The sequence below is a fragment of the Anopheles arabiensis genome, chromosome 3, assembly GCF_016920715.1.
Source record: "Anopheles arabiensis isolate DONGOLA chromosome 3, AaraD3, whole genome shotgun sequence".
Classification (NCBI taxonomy): Eukaryota; Metazoa; Arthropoda; class Insecta; order Diptera; family Culicidae; genus Anopheles; species Anopheles arabiensis.
In genome coordinates, this window is record NC_053518.1 from 64,363,722 (window position 1) to 64,389,946 (window position 26,225).

General features: G+C 39.4%; 2 protein-coding genes and 1 non-coding gene across 15 annotated transcripts in view; 2 read left to right on the top strand and 1 right to left on the bottom strand.

Annotated features, from left to right (window-relative positions):
• LOC120901140 (nephrin-like) overlaps positions 1 to 2,329 on the top strand; it is a 188,725-nt gene extending 186,396 nt beyond the window's left edge. Inside the window, exon 24 of the mRNA XM_040308849.1 lies at positions 76 to 2,329. Within this exon, the coding sequence (XP_040164783.1) occupies positions 76 to 627 (552 nt within the window). The 3' untranslated portion in view covers positions 628 to 2,329. The remainder of the gene's footprint in view (positions 1 to 75) is intronic.
• A 110-nt stretch (positions 2,330 to 2,439) lies between these two features.
• On the bottom strand, positions 2,440 to 2,511 carry Trnae-uuc. The gene has a single exon. It is a non-coding gene; the product is annotated as a tRNA-Glu (tRNA).
• Positions 2,512 to 7,702: 5,191 nt separating this feature from the next.
• The window catches only part of LOC120903061 (ryanodine receptor), a 41,841-nt gene continuing 23,318 nt past the window's right edge, over positions 7,703 to 26,225 (top strand). For 5 of the 13 annotated variants that reach the window (XM_040312261.1, XM_040312264.1, XM_040312262.1 and 2 more), the window contains exons 1-6: positions 18,861 to 18,914; positions 20,591 to 20,794; positions 24,821 to 24,898; positions 25,165 to 25,353; positions 25,421 to 25,620; positions 25,686 to 26,210. In XM_040312261.1, the coding sequence (XP_040168195.1) occupies positions 18,861 to 18,914; positions 20,591 to 20,794; positions 24,821 to 24,898; positions 25,165 to 25,353; positions 25,421 to 25,620; positions 25,686 to 26,210 (1,250 nt within the window). Of the gene's footprint in view, positions 7,938 to 18,340; positions 18,915 to 20,590; positions 20,795 to 23,237; positions 23,253 to 24,820; positions 24,899 to 25,164; positions 25,354 to 25,420; positions 25,621 to 25,685; positions 26,211 to 26,225 lie in introns of those variants that run through there. The other 8 variants (XM_040312271.1, XM_040312268.1, XM_040312270.1 and 5 more) reach the window with 6 other exon arrangements.

The following is a 26,225-nucleotide window of genomic DNA, read 5'->3' on the forward strand; positions in this document are numbered from 1 at the left end:
TAAAAAGCTCCATATACAGCAAAAGCTCTTTAAAAAGCAAGGATAAAAGCTGTAGTGTTCTTAACTTTATTTCAGGATTATCCGGGCGTCGAGTTTCCCACACCTCCACTACCTATTTTACCTTCCGTTGGACCAACGGAAAGCTCTTCCGAAACATTACGACGGGTAGCGCGAACGATGGTTCCACCTCCAGATGTAACGCACCACACACACCACAGAACTGGCGGCCAACAGCACGATTCCAGTAGTCTTTCCACGACGTTGCCCTTCGGTTCACTCAATGCCAGCATTTCACAAGCCGTCCAATCGACCCCCAAACAACCGCAAGGTATCCTGAAGGATCCAAAACGGAGCAACAGTTCCGCTAGCGGAAGTCACACCTATTCAAGCCTGCCACTTCAGCAGCAGCAGCAGCTGTACAGTATACACAATCCCTCACCGATCCCGTCGGATCAGTATGTGGCTGGACCGAGCGGGTACGGGTTGATGATGGACCCACAAGGTCACGTTGGCACCAGTGCGGGGAGTAGTTTGCTGATGGGAGCATATGATCCGCCAGCTAGTTCCAGTCTAGCGTCATACAACGTTTCCGTCGGGTACACCGATTCGGACGGACATCTGGTTTAGCGCTGATAGGGTTCGTACGAATCAGAGGGCCAAAATCAATTATTAATGAGTAATATTTTGAGGAATGACACGACACTTAATTGATTAGTGTATAGCTACTCTTTTGTTGTATTTTACAAGGCAAAAATTAATATTTTACGTACGTTGCGTAAATTTAATGATACTTTAATAATACTTTGTTAGTAAGGTGATGATTTTTTACTCATGATCGAAGAAATAACATGTTTAGAATACGCCTTGACACATCGTAAAAAAGCGATGCACTGTGAAGTGTGAAGCCAAAATCGATTCAATTCGAAGATGTCCATGCAAAAGCACGTATAAATACCATCTATTTTACGGCGAGTATTTTCACGCAATGCATGGGCGTATGTCATCGCACTATACAAGATGACAGAAGATCGCACCCAAATTGATGTGAAATATTGCAGTGACTTTGCTGTTTGGCTACTTTTTCACGCTTCATAGCGTGAAATTGTCTCGGTACGACTAAGCGCACGGATACAAGAAATCACAAACCATATAGTGACATATAGTAATAGTTTTTAAAAACTGTTTCACGATAATTTACGATAACGAAACATTATTTAAGGGAATGATTTTAGTTTTGTTTGCCAATTTTTAAACAAGTTCACAGAAACTACCAAAGTTAATAATGAAATAAGTGGTAAAAATAGACGTTGTCAATTAATCATTCATAAGAACTCAAACCTTAAACTAATAAGAATGAAGTCATATTCTTTATTTACTTCTTTTTCTTCAATTCTAAAAATTCTGATCGACAATAATGAAACATTAAACAATTGAAATTAAATTTCACTCATTATTTTAGAATCGCTTCTTTGGTTTTTCTTTAAAAAGATTACCTCACACACTTTATTATTGTATCGTTAAGATTAAACATTTTTTAATTTACCATGAACGTGACAAATTTTGTATTTTGTTGGCAAAGTTACTGTAAATACGTCAAACGATACAAGCATTGATAACATTTTAAGAACAACTGTTAGCCAAAGAAGTCGATGCCGATGCCGGTAAAGTTAACACGTCAGGAAAACATCGAACCAATAATATTCGATTTTTTTTTTTTTGAAAATCTTGAAACATTTCAGCTTTGAAGCAAAAAAAAATTGCAACCCATTGAGCAGGTTCAAGAAAGCCAAATAAACTGCCAATGGTTTCTTGAGAGATGAATACACAAAATTTTTTTTCTTACATTTTTTATAGCAACATAAAACAACATATAAATGGGCTGTCTACCACTTTCGATTGATTTTCACACCAATGCAAACCAGCACAAATACTTTCTTGGAAAGATTCTTGTGACTGAGGCATGGGCAAATAGTTTACCAGAGTGCTAAACATTTCATTACTTTGTGCAGATGTGCAATAGACTACAGTTAGCCAAAATAGCATCACAGGTCAGAACAGACACAAAAAACGCATGCGAACCAACTTACCGAACGTGTACATCCAACGAGTAGATAGAACAAAGTAATGTAAACAATAATTTTAATATAAACTTTATCATAGATAGTTTCAGCAGACAATGTAAACAAACAACAAATTAAGAAGAATGAGAATAATACGGGAGATAATACAATGAAATGAAGATCAAAGTATTGACACGGGTTTGTTCTTCATTTGAGTATTTGTATGACTTTAGAAGAAAAAATAAAGATCAACTGCTATGTATCCATTATGTATTATTTTATTTCATTGGTTTTATTCATTTCGATGACCATAAAAAAACATTTCGTACAAAATGTATCATTATTACACTGAATGTAAAATGAAACTGTAAAAAAGTTTTTCCCATACCGGGAATCGAACCCGGGCCTTCTGGGTGAAAGCCAGATATCCTAGCCACTAGACCATATGGGAGATGCGTTGTTTGCCAGTTAGATATAAACTTAATAAAATCATGATTGTCTTTTCAGATTGCATACATTCCGTCTTTCCACAGGTGACGTATATAGTTAGTTCACTAATTTTTTTCGAAACAACTAATTTTATTGAGTTAAATTCTGTCATGAGCCAGTTATGAAAATAATACATGATGTTTTATCATTCACTAAAATAGTTATTTCTCAAATGGAAAATCTATTGACTTGTAATTCATATAGAATCATCATTTTACTAGCTGTCTAAGATATAATGTATAATTTATTCAAACAAAAAAGCTCATGTAAATCAATGTGCTCAATTGCACTTAATATAAAAAGCAACCAATATGCTCGTCCTCTAACAATTATTAGTAGATTACAAACTGTTGTTGAGTCAATTTATCCCAACAAAATGTATTTAACGCAAACGATGGAGAAGCCTGGTCATTCGTTCAAAATGTTCTAGAGACGAATTAAATGACAAGATGGAGAAGCTTGGTTATTTGTACAAATAGTTAAATAATGTGACAGTATCTTTTGCTGTCCTTTGCTAACTGTTTCAAATATTTGACAGGATTAACTATTTAAAAAAAAATATAGTCATAATAGTATATTTAAAAAAAATGATATAATTTCCTTATAGCGATTTCTTAGAATTGAATAAATAAATTGCTGCCCAGATTGTTGAAAAACAATCAGTTTCAATAAATTCCGAATTAGTAAAAAACTAAAACGCAAAAAATTGCTTGAAAGCAGCTAAACATAATGCACAAAATGCCTTGTAAACAATCATTTTAGTTGCACCAGAACGGTCGCTCGTGGCAAGATTGTAGCTTGAAATTAAAAATAAATTCTCCCTACCCCCCTTTTCCCATCATTCATCCCAACAGCTGATCAATCAGTCCGGGGCATCCTAATGCGGAAAGTAATGCTTCACTCACCATCGAGCAGCAGTAGCAGTACACAGCTCCGTCTCTAAGCAACGTCGCTGGTTGTTGCTTTGTATTTGTAAACGCTCACAGCACGATACACACAACTACTAGTCAAATAGACTGCGTGTATAAAAAGAATTCAAGCATTAGCGCGGGTAAATTGCGGCAGCAAACCTGTCAAAAAGTCTAATCAACAAATGTTACATCTTTGTTCGCCACCAAGAACGATAGAGATAGCCGTTGGAAAATGCTGCACAGTGTGTGCCTGTCTCTGTGCCTGTTGCTTGTATGGGTGTGGTGCTGTGCCGGCTAGCCGAAGGCAGCAAACCCGTCGTGAGCTGTTGCGCATGCTGTCCGACCAAACCGCAATCCAGCTGTCGGAAAGTATTTTCAGTGGCTGCGTATGAGCGCACGGCAGGTGATGCGTGCTGGTGGACGTGGGAAGCATTTGTTATGGTTGAATCCTGCAGTAACAGCGACAAATTGTTAGCTAAGACGAGCGTGAGACGAAGGAGAGTAGGCGATGGCTAGCTTCGGGAACTGCTCGAAATGCCCGAACTAGGCCATACACGCACACAAACACACTAAAAACGATTTGCGGTAGTAGTAGTGGCGCTGAAGGGAACAAATTTGAGTTGCTGAATATTTTCCTCTGTTTTTCCCCGTTAATCACAAGGAGAGGAACAAATGGGGACGCATTATTATTGTTTTAATATTTATTTATTTTTTCGAAAATGAACAATTAAAATAGTAAGAAATAGTTTAAATAGTTTTACTTTCACAATCTACATTTCTTAATTTACTACGCATATTAACAAACTACTCTAGCCTCGTAGCTTTCAATCCAACCCTGCCCATCAGATACCCGCAATCTGGATACGCGCGTATGTTTGGCTCAGCACTTTTCTCGAGCACTGCAACAGTCGAGATCGAAACAAGGCCACCGAAGGCCACACATTTCCGTTCATCCTGAGTGCTCCGTTGCGAAGAACAAAAAAACAAACGGGAGCCTTTTGCAAATCTCCCGCACGGGGAGCAACGGTACGGAGGTTGGTAGTGTATGTGTTTTTTTTTTCTTTGTTATTGCTATATTCAAGCTCATCGAACGTTAGGTGGATCAATTATTCAAACGCATTCCAGCACTTCCGGGCTCTGTTGAGTTCAACGTGTTAAGTAGTGCAGTTAGCGCCCGTTCGTTGCAACTGACGTACGTGTGTGTTTATGCGTGCTTTTATATATTTTCCCAAGGCAATAAATTTAGCATAAAGTTGTGACGCGTTGCTTCTTGGATTACAGTGTCAGAACTGTAGAAAAAGTGCGTGTGTTTTAATTAATACTAGTGAATTATTTGTCAAACTTTCAACTTGTGTATGGCGATATCAACAACGCTTGTAACATAATACAAACTTACTAGTTCCCTTCCAAAAAAACATACAGTTAATTTACAAACATTTCCCCTTTGTGTGTATGCTACATTCCTTTGCGCATAATGCTCCGTTAGAGGGTCCCGTGCTTGTCGATTATTACAGTGCACGCAAGGAATGGGAGCGTTTGTGCGTGAAACTTTTTTGCGCGCATACATAAAATTAGCTCACAAATCGGTCGGTCTCGCTCGATCTTATCCCACGGTTCTCTTCTTTTGTCACTCCTCTGCGGTAAAGTAACAACACGACGAGTATGTGTTCTTGTTGGTTTTGTTTTTTTTTTTTCAAGGTGAAAAATGATTGTTGAAAATTTGCTTTCCGCTGTCCACTGTTTTCTGTACCGTCGGTAAAGTGTCGGGGCGGGGTAGTGATGGTAGTGGAAGTAGTGCAGTGATTCATCAAAATAGAACAAAAACGGATTTCTGCTGCTGCCAAACTGCTTGCCAACGTTCGGTGGGAATGAAAATAAAATCGGTTTCGACAAATATTGAAACGTGGCAAGGTTAATAAAGTTACAAATTTATTTTCGGTGCTTCTCAAATTCAACACATTAATATTCTTGTCTTCGTCAGTCGAAAGTTGTATGAAAGAATTTTGTATAAAATTGTTTAAATATTATCACCGAAAATCAAAAATTTCAAATGAAATTAATGAAAAAAGAAAAACATAGTTAAAACCAATGCATCACAATGCATCCTTTTGTAAACAATATTAAATAATGTGAATGCATAAACATGTAAAAAAAATTTAAACTAGAATCATTACATTGTCACAAAATAATAATAAAAAATCATTATTTTAAAATTTACACACTATATTAAAAAAATACAAAAGAATGAAAAATAAAACTCTAGGAAATACATTTCATGGAATTAATAAACTTATCCTTACATTAAGTACAACAGTTTTTGAATAATAAATTTATAGCACACCGGCTCATGCGAAGCTTTCGATTTGCTCGACATCATCCCACCGTATGCCTGATTATTTTGTGTCGGTTAGACACATACGTCTAGTGAAACCCAGTAATAAGACTGGTATGAGCAAGGTTGAGCAATGAGCATGTTGAACAAATTTCGTTATTCAAATCATCAATTTTCACGTTCATTATTAAAGTAATTATCAATAATTGATATTTTGTTCCTTTTATTCATTTATACCAGATATAATTTGTTTTTCTCTTTGATTTTTCAATGTTTGGTTCTGTGATAGATTGTGTATGTACATCATAATTATTTATTTGTGCCTTATTAACAAGTTTAATTACAATAATTCTTCTTCTTTGGCACAACAACCGATGTCGGTCAAGGCCTGCCTGTACCACTTGTGGGCTTGGCTTTCAGTGACTTATTGATTCCCCCCCATAGCAGGATAGTCAGTCCTACGTATGGCGGCGCGGTCTATTTGGGGATTGAACCCATGACGGGCATGTTGTTAAGTCGTACGAGTTGACGACTGTACTACGAGACCGTACAATAATTAGGTTGATTAATAAATCTTATTTTCAATCAGTATTTATGAAATCAAATGTGTATCAATTAGTTCATAAATTATTTTTTTGTGGATTTAAATACCACAACCTAATGACAAACTCGATGGATAGTCAATGTTGTAATTTAGCCGTTAAAGTCATAGATTATAAATTCCATTGTAGTTAGGGCATGCTTATACAGACTACAATTGCTGTAAGAAGAATTGGCTTTTATAATTAGTAATGAGTTAGATCTTTTATTCATTAAACTATTTTTTATTTGAAAGCAAAGCAACACCATGTCGAGGTCTACCTAAAACATCCTGAACATTGTTAGCATTGATTTTAGCTACCAATATAATGGATTATAATATTTCAAAGAAAATCGACGTTATCTTAAATATTATCTTAATAGTAACTAGGTGCAATAAAATTTCATCACAACAAAATACATTCAAACTTATTTAAAATCCTTATCTTTTGCTGTATCTATACAGGAACCAATGAACTACTACCGACCGTCTTTACTGAGTTATGTGCTCTTGTAATATCAATCTAACTGACAGGCTTTAAAATCTATTTCAATGATCAACTTTGAACAGTTATGATTGGATATGGAAAATTATGATCTAAGTTTTGAATCATTTCTATACATTTTGAAGTTCAAACATTTCTGAGAAACATGTTTACATTCTACTCCACTTTTCAGTTTAAACACTAAGAATAGAAAATTGACATTTAAAACTAAATTAGTAACATCTGAAACATCTTCAAACATTCTATCAATGATGATGGTTTCCTAAAAATCCATGTAAACGTAAAAAATTAGTAGCATACATCCAAAATGAGTGTGACCTTGTGGGATTCTTTTATTCAAACTTCGTGTTGCTCGGCGGGTTTCGCACGAATCTTCAATACTGGCAAGTGATTTGCCTACCAGTACAGTAAATCTACCGAAGAACACGATCGTTGCCCAATACGCTCCATCTAAATTGCTTGAATTTCACAACCTTCTTTACCAAAAACAAGATTCCACGCAACCTGTACCGTACTTCAAACACACCGTATGATTGAGGAAGAATTCGCGGCCGCTCGCTGCTCATTGAAAAAATTAAACGGTTAAATATTTTCAAAAAAGACACACACGTCCCAAGCTCGGGTTCATAACCAACGGACCAAAGAGGCAGAAAAAACGCATTCGTTCCCAACCCTTGCTTTGTATTACACACGCACTCCCATCCCTGCACCTCCCGAAAGGATCACCCGAGCCGACCGGTCAGCCAGCCAGTAGCACTCACCCCGGGGACTGACCGTGGCTGGGTGATATTTTTGGTCTGCAGAACTCTCGCCGTACGGAGTGCGCGGGTCGTCCCGAGTTCGCTGGCTCGCGGTGCGCTCGTTCGATCTCAAAATATCGACCCCAAGGAACGCACCCATTCGTAGTCGAGCCGTGGAAGAGTGAACACGCCAGCGAGTACAACTTCCGTCCGTCCGTACGTTGCGCCAGAGGGTGCGCAAAGCATTGCCCCATAATCTGTGTGCCCGTGTGTGCGCTGCTTCAGGCCCCCCGGGGATATCGTGCGGAAGTGTGGCACAGGTTAGTTCTCCAAAACACCCTCCCCCCATCACCAAAAACCGGGCCGTGGATTACGGTTTTTGACGTCTGTTTCATAACGCGCCCAGTGTGCTCCAGTGTATGTGATCGTACAGAGGTGCAGCACCCCTGACCCTGCTGACGTGTGAGTGTGAAAAATCTAAGCGACCATTGTGTAGTGTATGCTAGATTAGAAAAAAAAACGAATGTTGTATGAAACACGATTAGATAATCGAAGTGGAGTGTGTACCTTGCGTGCGTTGAAGTTAAGTCAATCGCGAATAAATCGTCCCAGATTTAGTTTAATTTTACACGACGACCTCAATGTGTTGATCTTGCTGCTTCCGGATGAGCCCGGATAAAATTTTGTTCGCCCAGGGGTTTTCTGTGAAAATATAATACGGCTCACCTAAGAAACCCCGTACAGTGCAAAAATAAGAAAAATAAGAAGATATGGCCAACCGAAAAGTGGCAAGTGAAAAGTTTTATTTTTAAATACCTCCTCTCGAGTGAACGGGCGACCGTCCACTTTTTTATGTTTTCTTGCTCTTTCCGCCGTCCGAGAGCCAGCACGAGTGGTAATAGTCAGTGACAGTGGCAGGGAAGCGCAGAGAAAAATACAGAAACAACAGCAGCAGCAACAGCAACAACAACAACCAGTAGTGCCAGCCGAATCCGAAACAGCACGTCCTGGCCCGGTCGAGCCGGGTCAAAGTTAGCCAACAAAACCCCGTTTTTTCCTAGTGTGCATCACAGTGTGTGTGTATATGGCATAATCGTGTGTGTATATGTGTGAGTGTTTAGAGCGGTTCTTGCACAGGTTTAAGATGCGCGTGCGCTTGCAGATCTCTTCTTACGCTTTGCCGGCATCTAGGATGCGCTGGTTTCTAGACGAGGCAATCTGTCTCGGCCCGTTTCCACTGCGTTAGCAGCCGCTAGAGGAGAGCGAATGAGTTTATTTTCGTACGAGATATGCGTGCACGGCACGTGAAAACATGTGAGCATGTGCGTCGTGCGTGCATTGTGACTGTGTTTGTATGTACCGTCCCTTGCCAAGGGCAGAAACCACCCGTTTTAAGTAGTATTGCAACAGCAACAAGTGTACCAGTGGTTGTTTGGTAGTAATTACAATGTGATGAAAACATACGAAAAAGTGAGAAAAATTGAGTACGTTGCGATGACAAGAGGCGAAAGAAAATTTTAACCGTGCACATCGTCAGAGCATCTTAATTGACAGTGTAGCATATAAACAGGAAAGAAACAAAACGATCGTCTTCAGAAAGGGATGCTGACTACTAGGTTAAATGTCTTCTTAGCTTAACGACCCTTTACATACATCACTTTGATTTGGTAAGTGTCATTTAATTTATCGTGGACTTAAGGTAGATTTAAGATTTTTATATTAAATTATAATAGCAGACATATGGTTGTCGTAGCATTAGGATTGTTCTTTTAACTGATACTATAGAAAACTTTTGGATGTTAAAATCATGACGTTTGTGCGTTCTTCGCGCAGCTACAATTGTTTGACATTAATATCAATTAATATATTATATGGTGCCGGTCTGGTGGTACAGTCATCAACTCGTACGACTTAACAATATGCCCGTCATGGGTTCAAGCACCGAATAGACCGTGCCCCTATACGTAGGACTGACTATCCTGCTATTGTAACAATAAGTCACTGAAAGCCAAGCTCACTTCACTAGTAAGTGCTGGCAGGCCTTGACCGACAGCGGTTGTTGTGCCAAAGAAGAAGAAGAAGAATATATTATATGACTAGCCAGTTTTCAGAAAAATTACGTTGTGTAAAATTATTAGTTCAGGGGAGCAGCTGCCTTTGAGAATTGAATCTGTTCTAAACGGCACCTTTCTCCTACTCAAAGGTCTTCTCATTAGTACCACGGAACAGCATAAAGCCCGCCGTACTTATGTTTGTATCGGAAGAAACATTTACATATTAAAATATGAATATCAATGTCTGAATCAGTCTGAGATCACTAGACAAATCAAATTGAAAAATTCATACCTTTGATACTTTTCATGATGCGAGCTCTACGAGGATAATTTATCCATTGTTATAGCACTAATTTTTCTAAAGAACATTGCTGTACATTCCGCCAAAAAACATAAGAAGCTTCATTGTAATACGTGTAATGCTTCAATTTAAATGTTGAAGCTAAAGTTCTCTTTATTTGTACAATAAAACCAACATTTGTGCCTTTTACTCTTATGAATCATGTAACATCACTGAAAACTCGTAGAAACTTGCCAAAAGCTATTCATCCATTCGTAGGACTCATTCATACTTTTTGACCACCAGTTTGGCTACATTCCAAGCTCGTTTGTAATTTTTACTGGCACTTTTTGGTTCTCTGTAAACAACGTCAGGTTGATAGGAAGTAAAAAGAGCAAAACTATCCGATTTCATAATGTTGTGCAATGTTCACTTTGTACAAACCATTAATTTATGGTGTTTGAAGCATTTTAGGATAGCTGCCGGTTAATAGTGAAAATCAGTTCATTGTCACTCGTTCCCAACATTGCCCGGATGTACAATTTTCCTCAGCGAAGGCACACACAAAGATGAGCTATTTTTAACATTGAACTCAAGATCTTCACTCTCAACATATGACCATCATGAATTCGTGTGTGGCCTATATACTTATGGCGGTATGTGCTGCTGGCTTTCACTAGCACTGATGCAGAATGGGTTATTCGTATTTAAGTAGCGATGAAGTAATCGCAGCGTGTATTATTAATGCCTCGAAACAGTCATGTTTTGAAATTACTTGCTTCCCTTGCTTGCCTGTTAGCACAAATTAGCAGTGGATTTAGAATTTAGTAGCATTTTTAGCAGTGTTTCTTATTTTCATAAGAAATAGCCGAGACACATTGCTTTATATTTTAAGCAGTTATAAAGCAAATAAATCAAACAATTCCATCAAAGCATTCTTTAATTCGTTTCTTTTTTTTAAGTTAATTGATTTTCACCAGACATTTAATTTGAACTGTATCTCAAAGAACAAAACTTCCACATACCGAGCAAAACCATTGCATTGTGTGGTTCTGCATTACTTAAATTTCTGTCATGTCTGGATGGTCAAGACCCGGCATCATCTGCGGCATGGAAAGAGCGCCTTGCATTGGAATTTCACGCTGTTCATTATGTAGATCATGACTGCGTACCGTTTGCGTCTAGTTCCACCTGCAACCATTCTCGACATCGTTTCGTGCTAGAGAATAATAATTAATTGCACCAGACGACACTTATGCGGTGATTGTTTTCATTCACATAGTGCTGCCCAGAATGTTTGTTCTGGGACTTGAAGTGGGTGAACTTTGCAGCATTATATCTATTCATAAAAGAGCATGTGTTAAGGGTCATAGAAACAATTTCACATATTTACTCTACTATGCTGCAAAGTTGGCCTTTCCAAAAGCAGCATGAGTTTCTTTTGCCATTCCCTGAAAGATTGCCATATTTTGTAAGTTCGGAAAGAACTGCACGCTTTACATTTTTCATTTACACGTTTTTAAACGTAGTTATAAAGCTTCAATAAAATATTGGTAATACGAACATTTTTATACAGAAGTAATAATTTTAGCGTTTTTCAATCGAGCAGAATAATAATTTCCGCATGCAAAGGTGGTAATATACCAATAATGATTAACCATCTTCAGTACTGTACCTATGTTATTCAATGAAAATGGGTTTACATCATTTGCTTTCAAAGCACATTATTATTTGCTTACATTATTGAAATTCAATTAAACGAACCATTTTTCACCATACAAAGTATAAAACATCAAACAAATTCAAACAAAAGCGACACTCCAGCTAGTTGAGTATATTTATTTGCTACCTTCATCCGTTCCCAATTTCACTCCCACGAGCTATCCGATCACGTAAGAATTACCTCCCTGGAGGCACTCGAATTTTATCAAATTCTCCTCGTTAGCTTGTTGCCAGGCGACGGAACTAATGAAAGGCACAAGACACGACGCACTAATTGCTTCCATTTCGTGAGAATGTTGACTCGACTGTGAAATAAAAGGGAAACTCCCCGTTTCGTTAAAGATGTTGATTCGGGTGCCCGTTTGCTGCCGATGCTTATTCATTAAACGAAGGAGACATTTTTTCCGTTTTGTTTTCTTTCTACACTCCATTTGTTCTTTTGTGGGCTATTATTTTCATGCTCAATTGTAGCTGCAAATAAAAGGAAAGATAAACTCTCTGATAAGTATTTACCAAGGTCAGCTACGAGAAAGTCAAAGTACGACCAAGAGCAGCTTAAAATGAACAAAACATAGGCTACATTTTACATAATCGATAGCTACTCAAGATTACTTGATAGTTTGCAACAGTGGATTCAAATTTGATGAAAAATAACTACACAAACCACAAAAAATTGTAACCTGCATCTGGTCTAAATGTTACCATTTGTTGTCAAGCCACAGCAGCTATTAAGTTGCAGTTAAATACTCTGTTGTCGTACGACAGACACTCTCCTTTGAAGAGACCACATCAAACAGTTTCGCAGGCATCATGTTTCCTCTTTCTGAAAGCGCTGAAAGAATCGTTCTTAAATGTGCCATAGAGCAACATTCGAAGTGTTGGGCCATGATGTCATCGCAACATTAGTTAGTTCAAATACAACAAAGCTTTCCCGAAGCAATTGATTTCAATGAAAAAATGTGTCTTTGGGTCAAGATGTCATCGCAACATTAGTAAGTTCAAATACAACAAACATTTCCCGAAGCAATTGATTTAAATGAAAAAATGTGTCTTTTGCTGCTCATATCAAGTATGAAGTTAGGCTCGATTTATAATAAGTGAAACTGATCATTTTGCTATAATTAAACTAATCAGTCTCGAAATCTCCAAAGTGTCTTGTTTGCTCAATTGTAACGTTGATAACAAACATTCAATTGCATCCTATCAGTGCAAAACTGCAACGCTAAATAGAAGCATCTACATTCACACTTTGCTTTGGGTTTTCCAGTTGACTTGCACAGCGATAAAACCCATTCGCTTTGCTCGGTTACGAGATATGTTCAGCTCTAAGTAATACCAGCGTGAGATGCTGACGTTCCAGCATCGGGAGCATCATCGATTTTCTAGATAATCCGATTAGGAGGCACAGCTAGAGAGAGTGGAGCCAACCTTCACTAGGCGATGGAGTCTTATCTCTTGATTTTCCGTGAACAACTTTCACGGCCGGCCGGAGGATAAAATCGATTCTAGCTCTTTGAGACTGTTACTTGCTTGCAGAAGAGTGCTGACACCGCAAAAACGGGCACAAACATATAGTACCGTGGCTTAGCCACATAAACGAAACTACACAATAATCGATGCAATTGATTTACACAATCGACTAAATTTAGTCGATCAATTTTACGACCACAGCCTCGTCGATGTTACTTCAAATGACGCCCGTCCATTTATGTAACCGTCTGCCCCATTTAACTGTCGCTGGGAAGAAAAAAATCCTTCCTGATCACATTTTCTGTTTCATTTCGCAACATTTCACATTTCGCAATCACTCCAAAATTTCACTGCATCCATGATGCGCTTCTGGCTTGCGTGACTAGGTGCCGTTTACCAATGGCAACTTCCCCGTCGCGTGGGAGTGAAATGCTAAACAGCAAACAACATCTTAAATGAAAATCGTTACGACCTGCCGGCATGCACGAAACAAAAACGATTGATTGCAATGAAAAGACGAGCGGATACTTGAAATCTTGATAAGTTAGTGCAATCAAGCTTTGGTACATTGTCACCAGTAACCTTGACCTTGTTTTTTTTTTCAGTATTAGTAAGCCGCATTATTGATTTAATATTTTAAAAAAATAATGAAAGCTCCCTGGGTTCATATCAATTTAAAAAAGCAATTTACCACAAAATCCATTCTACGCTGTTTGAATGTTTAAAATACAATTTCACCAACACTCCGCGCCGTCTGCAATCCTGCTGGTTTTCTCCCATTCTTTAAACACTGCAAAGCCAACCCGAAAGGTTCATCATTCAATACGACACACGATGTGCAAATATTTACCCTTATCTGTACCGGCGCTGCTAGTGGTTCGTACACAAAACCTGCTCTGACAAAAAAACGGATACCATACACCAACCATAAAATAGCCCGAACCGAAGCGAAGGATGAAACAAAGTACGAAAAATCAACACTTTACCTTCTTCGCGCTGGTACAACCTAACCCCACCCCAGCAATTTGCTTTGGTTCGTCTTGCTAAGATCCTTGCCAACAAAAGCGAACCATCTTTATCGTGAAAACGACCGACAATGCTGTCTTTATGGGCTCGAGCGTCGAAACGCACCCCAACGCAACCCACCACACAACTTACGGGGGAGTCCTCCCTTTTTTGGCTCTATCTGCTCCAGCCCGTTAAACGAACGTAAGCATCTTCTGGCATCACTTTCGGTGGAAAATAAAGGCTCTCTTTCTTCTTACTGCTTGGTTGCCTAAACTATCGTTCCTCCGTTGAATTGGCAATGGGTGGGGTAGGTTCACACCAGCCGGTGCTAACAATTTCGTTTCTCCCGAAACCGAAACCGATTGAAGGAGGTATACGTGCAATCTAATTCGCTTCGAATTCTAGCAACTGGAAAACTGTTGCTTGTTTTAATGTGCATGAGAAAGAAGGTTTTTCCTTTTCTTTTTTGGAACCACATAAACCCACAACAACCCACAGAGAGAGAGAGAGAGAGAGAGAGAGAGAACAGCCGGAAAGGATTTTGTAGGCCATTTTTAATGCGATCGTTCGTTGGCGGGCTGACCGTAAACAGCTGTTGCTTCGCCGCGTGCGAAGCAATTCGTTATGGCCAGCAGCAGCACCACATGACAAACGAAAAATAGACGGATAATTTATACCACCACAACAAGGGTTTTACTGGAGCTGGAAGGGGTTTGGGGGTTGGTAGATTACAAGTACGATATAAAATTAATGTGCTATGCATTAATGAAATGCAGGCTGGATAGAAACGGCAGGCCCACACTAAAGGGCCAATTTGCACTTTACAAAGGTGTGGAGATAAATATATGTGCGTGTGTGTGTATATATGTTTGCTTATGTGAGTTAAATTATGTATTCATTGAATTTGCTTTCGAGTAAAAGTTTTTGTTACCACTCGTGACCGTTAATAAATATTGATGTGTTATCACATGCTAATCATGCTGAATAGAAAAGTGCCTAAACGAGAAGTTGAAGAGTGAAATCGTGATAGAAGTGTGGGAATAACTGCATATTAATACACAGAACGGTAAAATAAATCATTAAAACATGATTTTATTTTATTTTTCATCTCTATTGCCTTGATTTTTTTTAATCGCGTAAAGAAAAATAAAGCCAACAGTAACGTTTTCTAGTCGCAGTCAGTAGTAACCATAGGTTAATTATCTATTATATTTACTTTTGAGCTTTTGAGATTTTAACATAGACTAGAACTGCAACCTCTGGCATTCATTGCAGCCTTATTAGTCTAAAGCTGAATCATTTAGGAATGGTGATATGTGGACAAACATGATACAATCTTTTTGCAAGAGTTTGATACTTGTTTTGTATTAAACTACTACCCTTAACGAATTACCCTTGCACAAATGATCTAAAAGCGCACGGTCTCTTACTTCCTTGGAAATGATATACGAAACGAAACAATTTACTGAAGACATAACATTTGCTGAGAATTACTTAAGTGTGCCCAACAAACCACCTTTTGGGACCTGATATGACAATCCACTCAGAGTTATGTGAAAGAAAGTGCCTCAATAAATAGAGGTTACTGTTGAGTTGTATAGAGTTCCATGAGTCCTCAGTTATGATGTTTGTTACATCCAACAACCATCAAAACATGATGTCCTAAAATGGCACAGCCACAGAAAGATAATTACTAAGTGCATTTACCAGATGAAGAAAGAAAACGTATCGGTCGAAACCATAACCATGACTCCACAAAAACCATAACCATAATCATTGTGCCCAACAATACATCAAAAAAGTCACAAACTACAAAAAAATGTATTTTAATTTGCATCACATACAATGAAAGTAGTACTGGCCATTCTTTATAACTTGCATTAATAAAGTAGAAGACCCCATTGTAATTGTAACAATATGAAAATCAAATACCTGCAAATATTTAAAAAAGATAATTTTCTTAATGATACTTTATTATGCTAAATATTTTATTCACTAAAGATCACAGAACATCTAGAACAACATAGAACAACAAATCAAAAATAATATTGTTATTGTTTATTAGGGGAAGGTAGGTAAAGACGGACACTGCGGGTAAGATGGACACTTTTCATAAATGCATGAAAAAGGTAATTTTCGAATAATTGTACAGTGCAGCACTAATAATGAAAAAAAAACAACAACAAATTTGAGAACATTTTTGCATAACATATGCAAAATTGGATATATCCACGAACAAAATAAATTTTCAATCATGTCCATCCTTGTGGATCTAATTTGATTACTGCGGGTCTTAAGCTCTGTAACTTGCATTGTTTATATTTTCGGAAGTTTTATTACATGAACATGTGTCATGATTGTTAAGAAAAAAACTGGCGAAAGAACGAGAATGAAAGAATTAAAAAAACTTGTTTTCTGATGGTTAAACATCCTGACACCAAAGCGGGAAAGACGGACACTTTGTCATAGGGAAAAATGGACACCGAATTTGTTAAGTTATTTTACTTCTTATATCAATTGGTGATGAATATATTTCTTCAAACACCTTAAATAAGGGTATTTTGAAGATATAAACCATTACGTAACTAGAAAAGGTAATAAATAAGCGAGAAATGAAACACTGGTCAAAATAGCAGTCATGCGTTATGATAATACTCGCTCGACGCTGATGAGGTTCTTCGCGAAATCCAATATTTTGTCACGACTTGTACAAGTTTAATAAAAAAAAGGATAAAGTACTGATATCAAATCGTTCAGGAATAGATGAGAGATTCTATGGGTTTACAGATGTCAAAAAGTTCAATCTTCAATGTAAGAAATTGCTGGACCTATTAACAAATCCCTCAAATAAGCTGTGGTCGCGGACTTTCCGCGGAATAATTTCCTAAAGCGAAGTTATAAATTGTTGTTCTGTAAGCTGATGCAACCTCCACTGTTAGTGCCTGATATTAAAAAAAGATACCTTCAACGTTCATTTCTACATTCATTCTACGTTCTACTAGAAGCGGTGCTTACAATTCCTAAATTCACGGCTGAATGAATCGTCGTTGCAATTGGCCAAGAATTGGTTTATAAACGTACCAGGACGTGGAATACGATAGAATTTGTTAAAATACTGTAAAACTCTTCGATTTCCAACGTTTTCTAAAGGTGTCCATCTTAGCCTTCATGGTATCCATCTTTCCCATATCAGGTGTCCGTCTTACCCTAACATTTCAAAACTGCACGAAAAAAATCATATTTTTCATTCATGAGAAAAACGCAAAAATCGATGGAAACTTAAAAGTTTTAACACATTTTCTGATAAAACATGAGTGTAAGATCATGTATGCACATTTGCATGGTCGTTGCACCTATTTATCCTTAGATATTTACCATTTCCCTTAACGTGTCCGTCTTTACCTACCTTGCCCTATTATCTAGTTCATGTATTAATAAATAGCTCGAAATGATTGATCTGTAAAACATTAAAAAAGTTGCTTGATATATAATCACATACAACTTTGACAAATCAAATTTTGTCAGTCTTCATCGATACAACAACTGTCACTGTTTAAAGAATGCTTGGTAATGAAACTTATCAGAATAATCAGTGCTGAATTTCGCTCGTTAGAAAATATATTCTGCGCCGGATGTTGTGAACAAATCTGGCCTTGAATACAGGCCAATGATAATAAATTTATACAACAAACTTCGTCAGTGCAGAGTCGCCTTCCCTCCACAAGATTTGCCGGTTCTACTCTGTTTAGAATTCTAAGACTGGTATTCTGTGGCTTATTGATTTAATCTTCGTCTGACCTTAAATCCTGCATACAATAGAATAAACCTAGTCCAGATACAGCAGCTAATTGAAACTATTGTAGAAGTCATACTAAGACCAAACCTTATCTTTGCCTTTCGAAATACAAACTACCCTCTGTTCTGAAAATAAATTCCCTCGGAAGATTTAGACAGCAACTTACTAACTCTTTTTTGTGTCTCTTTGCTCTTTCTCTATTTCCAGCATCCCGGCCTGAAGGCGAACGTACTCACCCGCATCGTGGCTGGTGTCCTAATTCGTATAGCAAAACTTTTTCCCATTCACTCTTCCTCCTCCATAACCCAATTTCTTTCATTTTCCCCATCTCCGTTTGTTTGCTGGTCTGCAATAAATTGTACGAATTTCGTTCCTCTACCCTCCCGTTGGCAGGATCACACGACGACGTTCACGACGTGCTACTGCTATACAGGCTGCTACGATCGAATCGAATCGACCACATCCCCCCCGAACTGGACCACCTTTAACGCGAATGCTATATGACTCCTTGTTTGTTCAACACCGTCAGCAGCACCGAGTAACAGCTTCCACCAAAGCAATCGAGCCCTCGCTTAGGATTAGTATGGCCGTCGGTGAACGTGCGCTCTAAGGGCGGAGAAAGCAAACGCGAAACCAAGTGCCAGAGTGAAAGTGTCGAAACAGTGATTTTTTCCAAAAAAAGGACGAAAAGGCCGTCAACAGGGAAGCGTAAATCTTTTTTTCAGAAACGAACCAAATAAAACAAATAGAAAACAGTGGTCTGTTTGCAGTGAAAGTGAATTAAAGCGAGCTGCTGCTGCTGCTGAAACCATCAGGAAAACGGTGTGTGGCAGCCAAGCAGCTAAACTGCCCATTTAAGCCCCAGCGAAAGGATCCAAAATCTGCCAAAATAGAGCCGTAGTAGTGTACCAACATGGCTGAAGCAGAGGGAGGATCCGAGCAGGATGATGTTTCATTCTTGCGTACGGTAAGTCTACAAACTTGCTAATTACACTTTAAATATGCTCTCCCAATGTACTGGCCAGCACACCTTTTGCCAGTGCTGGGTTAATCGTTGCCGGGTGGCAATTTTCTAATTGAATTAAACGATCTGTTTGATTACACTTTGCTATCGTTTAATTAGCAAACAAAGATGTTATATCGTAAAATTTTATTATTACCTTACACCCCTCAATCGGCTACATTGGTTGCGCACCGTACAGGGCGTTCTCTCAAGACCGTTTTACTCTGCACAAGCGTTCGATTAAACATTCATGAACCGCACCAACATCCCAGTCCCGACGACTTGTGAAGCTTTCTCAGCCCCAGTGAGGTCATAAACCAAACACATTACACAGCAATAACTGTTCAAACATTTGCCACACTCCTTGAGTTGCTTGCCAATTGCAAGGGTTGTCCTTTTAGCAAGTAGACGATGTAGGAAAAAAGGAAAAAGCGCTAGATCAATTAAGATTTCATACGTTTTGACAAAATAGGATCAATAATGAAGATGAAATAGGTTTTTTATGGTAATAATTTATTTTTGGTAAAAATGTTTGCAACAGTTATAAGTATTAAGGCAACTAAACAATAAAAAGGCAGTAAAGGCAGTAAAAAAGATACTTAAATAAAAACAAAAAATGAGATCAAAACTAACAATTTTCAAGAAGTCTAGAATACTTAACATTTTAATTGCCTGATCGTTTCAGTCAATTTTTCCCTTAGTAGCAAGTACATTTTGTTTACTGGCTTTTTGTTACATTTATAATATCCAGAAAGTCGATAATCGATTCTAAATTGAGTTTTGTTACTATTTATTTTATGTGTTTGACTATTACCATGTTGTATTCATCTTGAGTGATATTTGATAAAGATCCTGAAACTCACAGCACACCAATTACTTCTATTGCTACTCCATATTCATCAAATAATTGATACAGAATTCCCCCGTCCTTGACTTAAACCTCGTGTGAACCAAGCTACACAAGAAGTATTACGCTACTTTGGAGCAAACTATTAGGATAATGGATGAGGATATGAATTAATTACAAACAACTAATATTGTTTACTGAATCAAATGTTGATTCTGGAGTTGTAGCTATGAACGTCATACGCGTCATTGGAAGAAATTGAAGATTGAAGTCGATAATCCCTAACTTGAATGTATGATAGCCGTCACATCTCAGGAAATATAACTGGCTATCATGTAAGATTTTCTGTATTGCTGATCACTTTAACTTAAGCATTAACCTTCTATTGACACTATTACTGCATAACTAATTTCATGGTAATGTACCAAACTCTCGAACCGTTTGTTCAGATTTTAGGCCATCCTGTAGGAAGTCCTTCCATGATCTTCACAATATGCTTTCTAGTAGCCTTCAAGTAATTCAATGACTGATGTGAATGCATATTGTATCCACATGCAAATCCATCTAATTATCTCCACTTCAGAAAATATGACCTCTTTTAAAACCTCCCACACAGAAGGTCTTTCTGAAGACCTTCTTTAACAATCTGTTGGAGGCAGCATAAGGATTGCTTCCGTAAACTCATCAGCATTATCATCGGTTCACCCTCATCAGTGCGGGCGGTATCAATTTAACTAATCGTCTTCAAATGTGTCCTTTCTTCCTTCCTTCCTCACCGCACTCCGCAACACAGGAAGACATGGTCTGCCTGTCCTGTACGGCAACCGGCGAACGCGTGTGTCTGGCGGCCGAAGGTTTCGGCAACCGGCACTGCTTCCTGGAGAACATCGCAGACAAGAACATCCCGCCGGACCTATCGCAGTGCGTGTTCGTCATAGAGCAGGCGCTGTCGGTGCGTGCGCTGCAGGAGCTCGTCACGGCCGCCGGTTCGGAAACCGTAAGTATCCCCATCCAAGCTTCTCCTCGGCCAATACACACACACACACTCCCATACACATACGTACAAGCGTACTTCCCGTACCTGTCAACTTCCTGGGTTCACGGCCCATCTGCGTGGTCGCTCGGTGGGCCACGGTACGGTAGACCAGCAGAGGGGACTGGTTCAATTTCTCGCTCCACTCGTTACTTACCTTCTTTTTTTATTATTTTTGCCCATCGTTTTGTGTTCTGAGTAGCTGTTTGAATCTTGTTTCACTTCACCATCCCTTCCGTTACTACTGCACCACCAGCCCCACCTGGCACATACATACACAAGCACACGTACGAAAGTTTTGATTTTTATCTCTCCAACAAGCACATCACAGTAGAAAAGTAAATTTGCACAGTAAATACACACGCACAAAAAACAAACAAACACACCACCATTTCGGAAGTTAGTAGTCCCCGAGCAACTTTCCCCTACCAGTAATGGTCTTGTTCCAGTCATCATTGAAACACCAAAAACATCACCATTTGGTTTTTGCACTGACTCTGCACTGGTAGGTGAGATGCTACTCCGCATCTTAGTATAAATTTAGTATAAATTATCGATTAGTTCGCAAACCATCCTTTCGCAGAACATTACCATTTTGGCTGGCGTGTCCGACACCGAAGAGGCGACACTTTTGGGGCATTTGGGTTTTTTTGTGGCAGTTTTCTTCCCCACATTCCAAAGCGGTGAGCGAGCCTAGTGGCTGCCACTGCCGTCGAGTTTGATATGCATAATTCACACCAAACATTATTCAGCGCCACCTGTTCCGCTTGGCCTTACACGCCGGGTGATGTGATGTGATGTGTCCCATCACGTCACAGGCAATTTGCATCGCATACACACTTCAAGGTGGCCGCCCTTGAATAATTCCCTCGATGGTACACCGAAAGGGTTTTCCTGGCACACATGTACACTTAATTTTAGGACCTTTAGGGGGGGGGAAAACAACAAACATACACACATACATGCGTCTGAAACGAAATCCCGCTAGATGGCGCCATCGATCATGCTGATGTTGGGTTTGTTTTTTGTTTTTGCTTTTTGTACCAATGTTTGCTCCTCTTTTGCACATTTTACGGCGCCGTTTCTCCCTGTTATCTCGCCCTATCCTTTGTTTTATCTCGTCCTATACTACCCCAGAGCCAATCCCTGCGGTGAAACTTCAGGCGACTTGAAGCTTTTGTTTTTTGTTCCTTCTCTTGATAGGTAGAATGTTTGCTGTTGATTGTTCATTGTTACTTTTTGCTCTTCTTTTTTTTATATGCTGTGTCTTTCGTTTTCGTTTGTTTTTTTTTACTTTTTCATTCCTTTCGATGTGTAAATTTATCTTGAAGGTTGTTGTATATTTTTTGCTTTTTCCTCAAGTCTGTGTTCCAAAACGAAGTTGGGATAAGGCACGAGCAGCCTTTTTTTTCATTCGCCTGCGATTGACTTGCCACTAGAGAGTCTCTAGTTGCTCGTGTCCTCATGCATACATCCTTCAGTTTCAATATTGATCCACGATATACCAGCAGCAGTAGCAGTGAGCAGTTGCGATGGTTGTATTCTCTTTATGGCCGTCCAGGTGGTCGTAAAACGTGAATGCACAATTTGCATGAAGGGAAGGCAGTGCCTTCGCAGTGGGCCGGGAGGAAATAAAGCCAGCTATGCTGAAAGCTTTCAATCACATTCCGTTCGAGATGAACCGATTTCGCAGAGCGATAGAGAAAGCGAAGCCATGACGATGTGCAGCGGCACACATACTCTAGGGAGCACCATGAATCCTCCTCCTGAGCACTGGAGCCATTCATAACCATTTCCTTCCGTTGTTACCGTTTTTTTGCTATTTTTATTTTTGCATCCATTCTACGTTCCCTACTGCTCGGGGTTGCCTTTATGCGGACACTTGAAAGTGAGCCAACGTAAATGTAAGCGTGATGGAAGAATCCAACCGAAACACGATGGGGGATGATTTATGGCCATTTTATGAATGTGCCGGTGTATCTCAGCCGTCAACCACCTAATGCCACCTAATTCCGAGCCGTCCGTTAATGCGATAAAAATTATCCCTAGTCTCACTGACTATCTTTCTCCCCACCTCTCCTCTATGACCTCTTGGCGTTAGCTACATTTTTCTCCGCCCATTATAATTTCCTCAGTAGGAATAAAGTCCTTTCTCGATTTTGTTTGTTTTGTTTTGTTGTTCTAGGCGATTTATGGGCAATTAAATTATAAGATTTTCTGACAATGAAAACCCGCACGACTCACCCGTGTCCACCCCTTGTCTCGTACCCCCAAACAAACGACTAAGAAAAGTTACTAAATAAAAGGGTTGAAAGGGCTAACAGGCTCCATCAAAAACTAAACAGTCCCAGAAACCAGCAGCTCGTTCTCATGCAGAACCTATTTTTTCGGCTTAATTTACTTTCAGGGAAACGATTCGGTAGTAAGTTGGCAGCGTACTAAGCGAAGTGAGGGATTGCATCCTGTTCCCCGTTCCGAGCGTTGTATCTCGGAACGCCGAAACCGAACCATACCAAAAACGAACGAAAGAGCTTTCCCTCCTTGAGTTTTTTTCCTTTGATTTTCTTTTTCATTGTTACGTGTTTTACTTTACTGTTGCTCTGTTACGTTCCTGTTTCTGTGTCTGTGCCTTTACGTCGCCCGGCCTGGCATTTCATGTTTCATGTTTCTTTTTCCTTCCATTTCTGTCTTCTCTTTTCTTCTTCTTTCACTTTGTTTTCGACCTCTCACTTCTTTCTTCATACACAACGTGTCGTTTTCCTTCACTTATACTTCTTTACTCTTACTTCATCACATACTTTACCTTTTGATTCATACTCTATTTTCACTATTTCATTTTCCCTTCTATCACACGCTCCCATTATGAATTGGCTGTTCGTTTTAATTTCCTTTACTAGATTTTTTGTATTCCAAATTTACCTTTCATATACTAATCAATTCGGAATGTTTTTTTTCTTCTTCTTTTATTCTAAATTCTAAATTTTGCATCCTTTCTCTAAACATTATCACACCTACCATTTCTTTATTCCGTATCTCTCTGTCTTGTGAACTTTCTTCCTTTCTGTCTTGTGAACTATTTACTATTCCATTTTTTCCACCTTTGAATGGGAGCGAAATGTGCTTTCCGTTAAAATGAACTCGCAACGCTAAGAGAAGCAAAACTATTATCTCTCTTGCCTTTGTACATACTATGTGAAGTTGCCCCAGCTGAACTAGTTCATGCTTACCACCTCCTGTGCGTAGCATGTATTTGTCTCCAGAATTTGATTGCAGAGATGCGATCGATTCTATGTCCTTAATCGTAGGGAAACCAAAGCTATAACCTTAAAAAACCATTACGATTAGTTGTATAATTAAAATATGATATACTGGAAATTACATAAGTTCCATACCGCGGATACAAATTTATCTCATTTTAACGTTTGAATTACATTTCATTTGAACGTTACTGATTACTTCACAAAATGAATATAACTCTGGTTGATTTTCTATTAACATTGTATAAAACAGTCTCTATCAAATGCATGTTTGGTAAAATCTTAGCTACTCCATGTATGTTAAAACAACTACGCATGTTGGTATAGTCCCACCGATTTAACAGCGCCAAAGTAACGTTGTAAAGGTTTTATTATAATCTATTTTATCAACATATTTCTAAACTTCTCAAGCATCGAATATTGAACAATAGTGACGCCAATGACCCAGTAGAATAGAGATGTTTTAAACCCCGTTTGCCGTTGGAATGGAATGATAATTAACCCATCTTGTTGAATGAACAAAACTCCACTACAACTGAAATTATAACCACCGATATGGCAGCTCCATGAAAATGCTGCTTTTCTTGTCTTGGCGAATGGCGTTCTAAACCAATAAAACGTTGCTTTACCGTGTACATTCTTCCTGATTAATTTTGTTTCCTTCTTTTGTCCACTTTCGTTTTCTTTTCTGTAATCAATAACACTTTTCGGTATCGCATAAACAAAACGACAGGGAAAGGGTACCGGATCCGGTCATCGTACGCTGCTTTACGGCAATGCTATCCTGTTGCGTCACAACAACAGTGACATGGTAAGTAAAACTACTCGTTCATTTTACAGCTTTTCTTAGGCTTTCACAGTATAAGACACTTCCGTGTCCGTTGGCAGTTACTCACTGGTAGAGCTCTTATAGTGAACAAAATTTATTGGTGTCCAATGCCAACAACCACCTGTACGTTAGGAGCAATTTTGGCAACCTGTTAGGTTGCCGTTATTTTTAAACTCTCAACTGTCATGCCCTTGAACTCAATCGAGAAATCTGATTTATTAATTTACAATCGTTCCTCGCTTATGCAGTATCTTGCCTGTCTGTCAACTTCGTCCTCCAACGATAAGCTGTCGTTTGACGTCGGTCTGCAGGAGCACAGCCAAGGTGAGGCCTGCTGGTGGACCGTACACCCAGCCAGCAAGCAACGTTCGGAGGGTGAGAAGGTCCGTGTCGGTGACGATCTGATTCTGGTGTCCGTCGCTACCGAGCGATATCTGGTAAGTGTTTTAGTACGACCTAGACAAGAGTCCTTGATGATACTATTTTGCGCTGCTGTCCTAATAGCACACGACCAAAGAAAACGATCTGTCGATCGTAAATGCTAGCTTCCATGTGACGCACTGGAGCGTGCAGCCGTACGGAACCGGTATCTCGCGCATGAAGTATGTGGGTTACGTGTTCGGCGGCGACGTGCTTCGGTTCTTCCACGGTGGTGACGAATGTTTAACGATTCCGAGTACCTGGAGCTTGGACTCGGGTCAGAAGTAAGTAATATGAGCATCGCAGTGTAAACTAAAGCACTAACATAACTTCTTTCCCCAACACACAGCATTGTCGTGTACGAGGGCGGTTCTGTAATGTCGCAGGCCCGCTCGCTGTGGCGACTCGAGCTGGCCCGCACCAAGTGGGCCGGTGGCTTCATCAACTGGTCCCATCCGATGCGCATTCGCCATCTTACCACCGGCCGGTATCTCGGTGTGAACGAAAACAACGAACTGATCCTGATGAGCCGCGACCAAGCGACCACCTCACAGACGGCCTTTGTGCTGCGCCTCGAGAAGGACGACCAGAAGGTGGTGCTGGAGGACAAGGATTTGGAAATTATCGGTGCCCCGATCATCAAGTACGGCGACTCGACCGTGATCATGCAGCACTACGAGTCGGGCCTGTGGGTCAGCTACAAGAGCTACGAAACGAAAAAGAAGGGCGTAGGCAAGGTGGAGGAAAAGCAGGCGATACTGCACGAAGAAGGCAAGATGGACGATGGGTTGGACTTTTCGCGTTCGCAGGAAGAGGAATCGCGCACGGCTCGCGTCATCCGCAAGTGTAGCAGCTTGTTCACCAAGTTTATTAGGTAAGATCTGGTAAG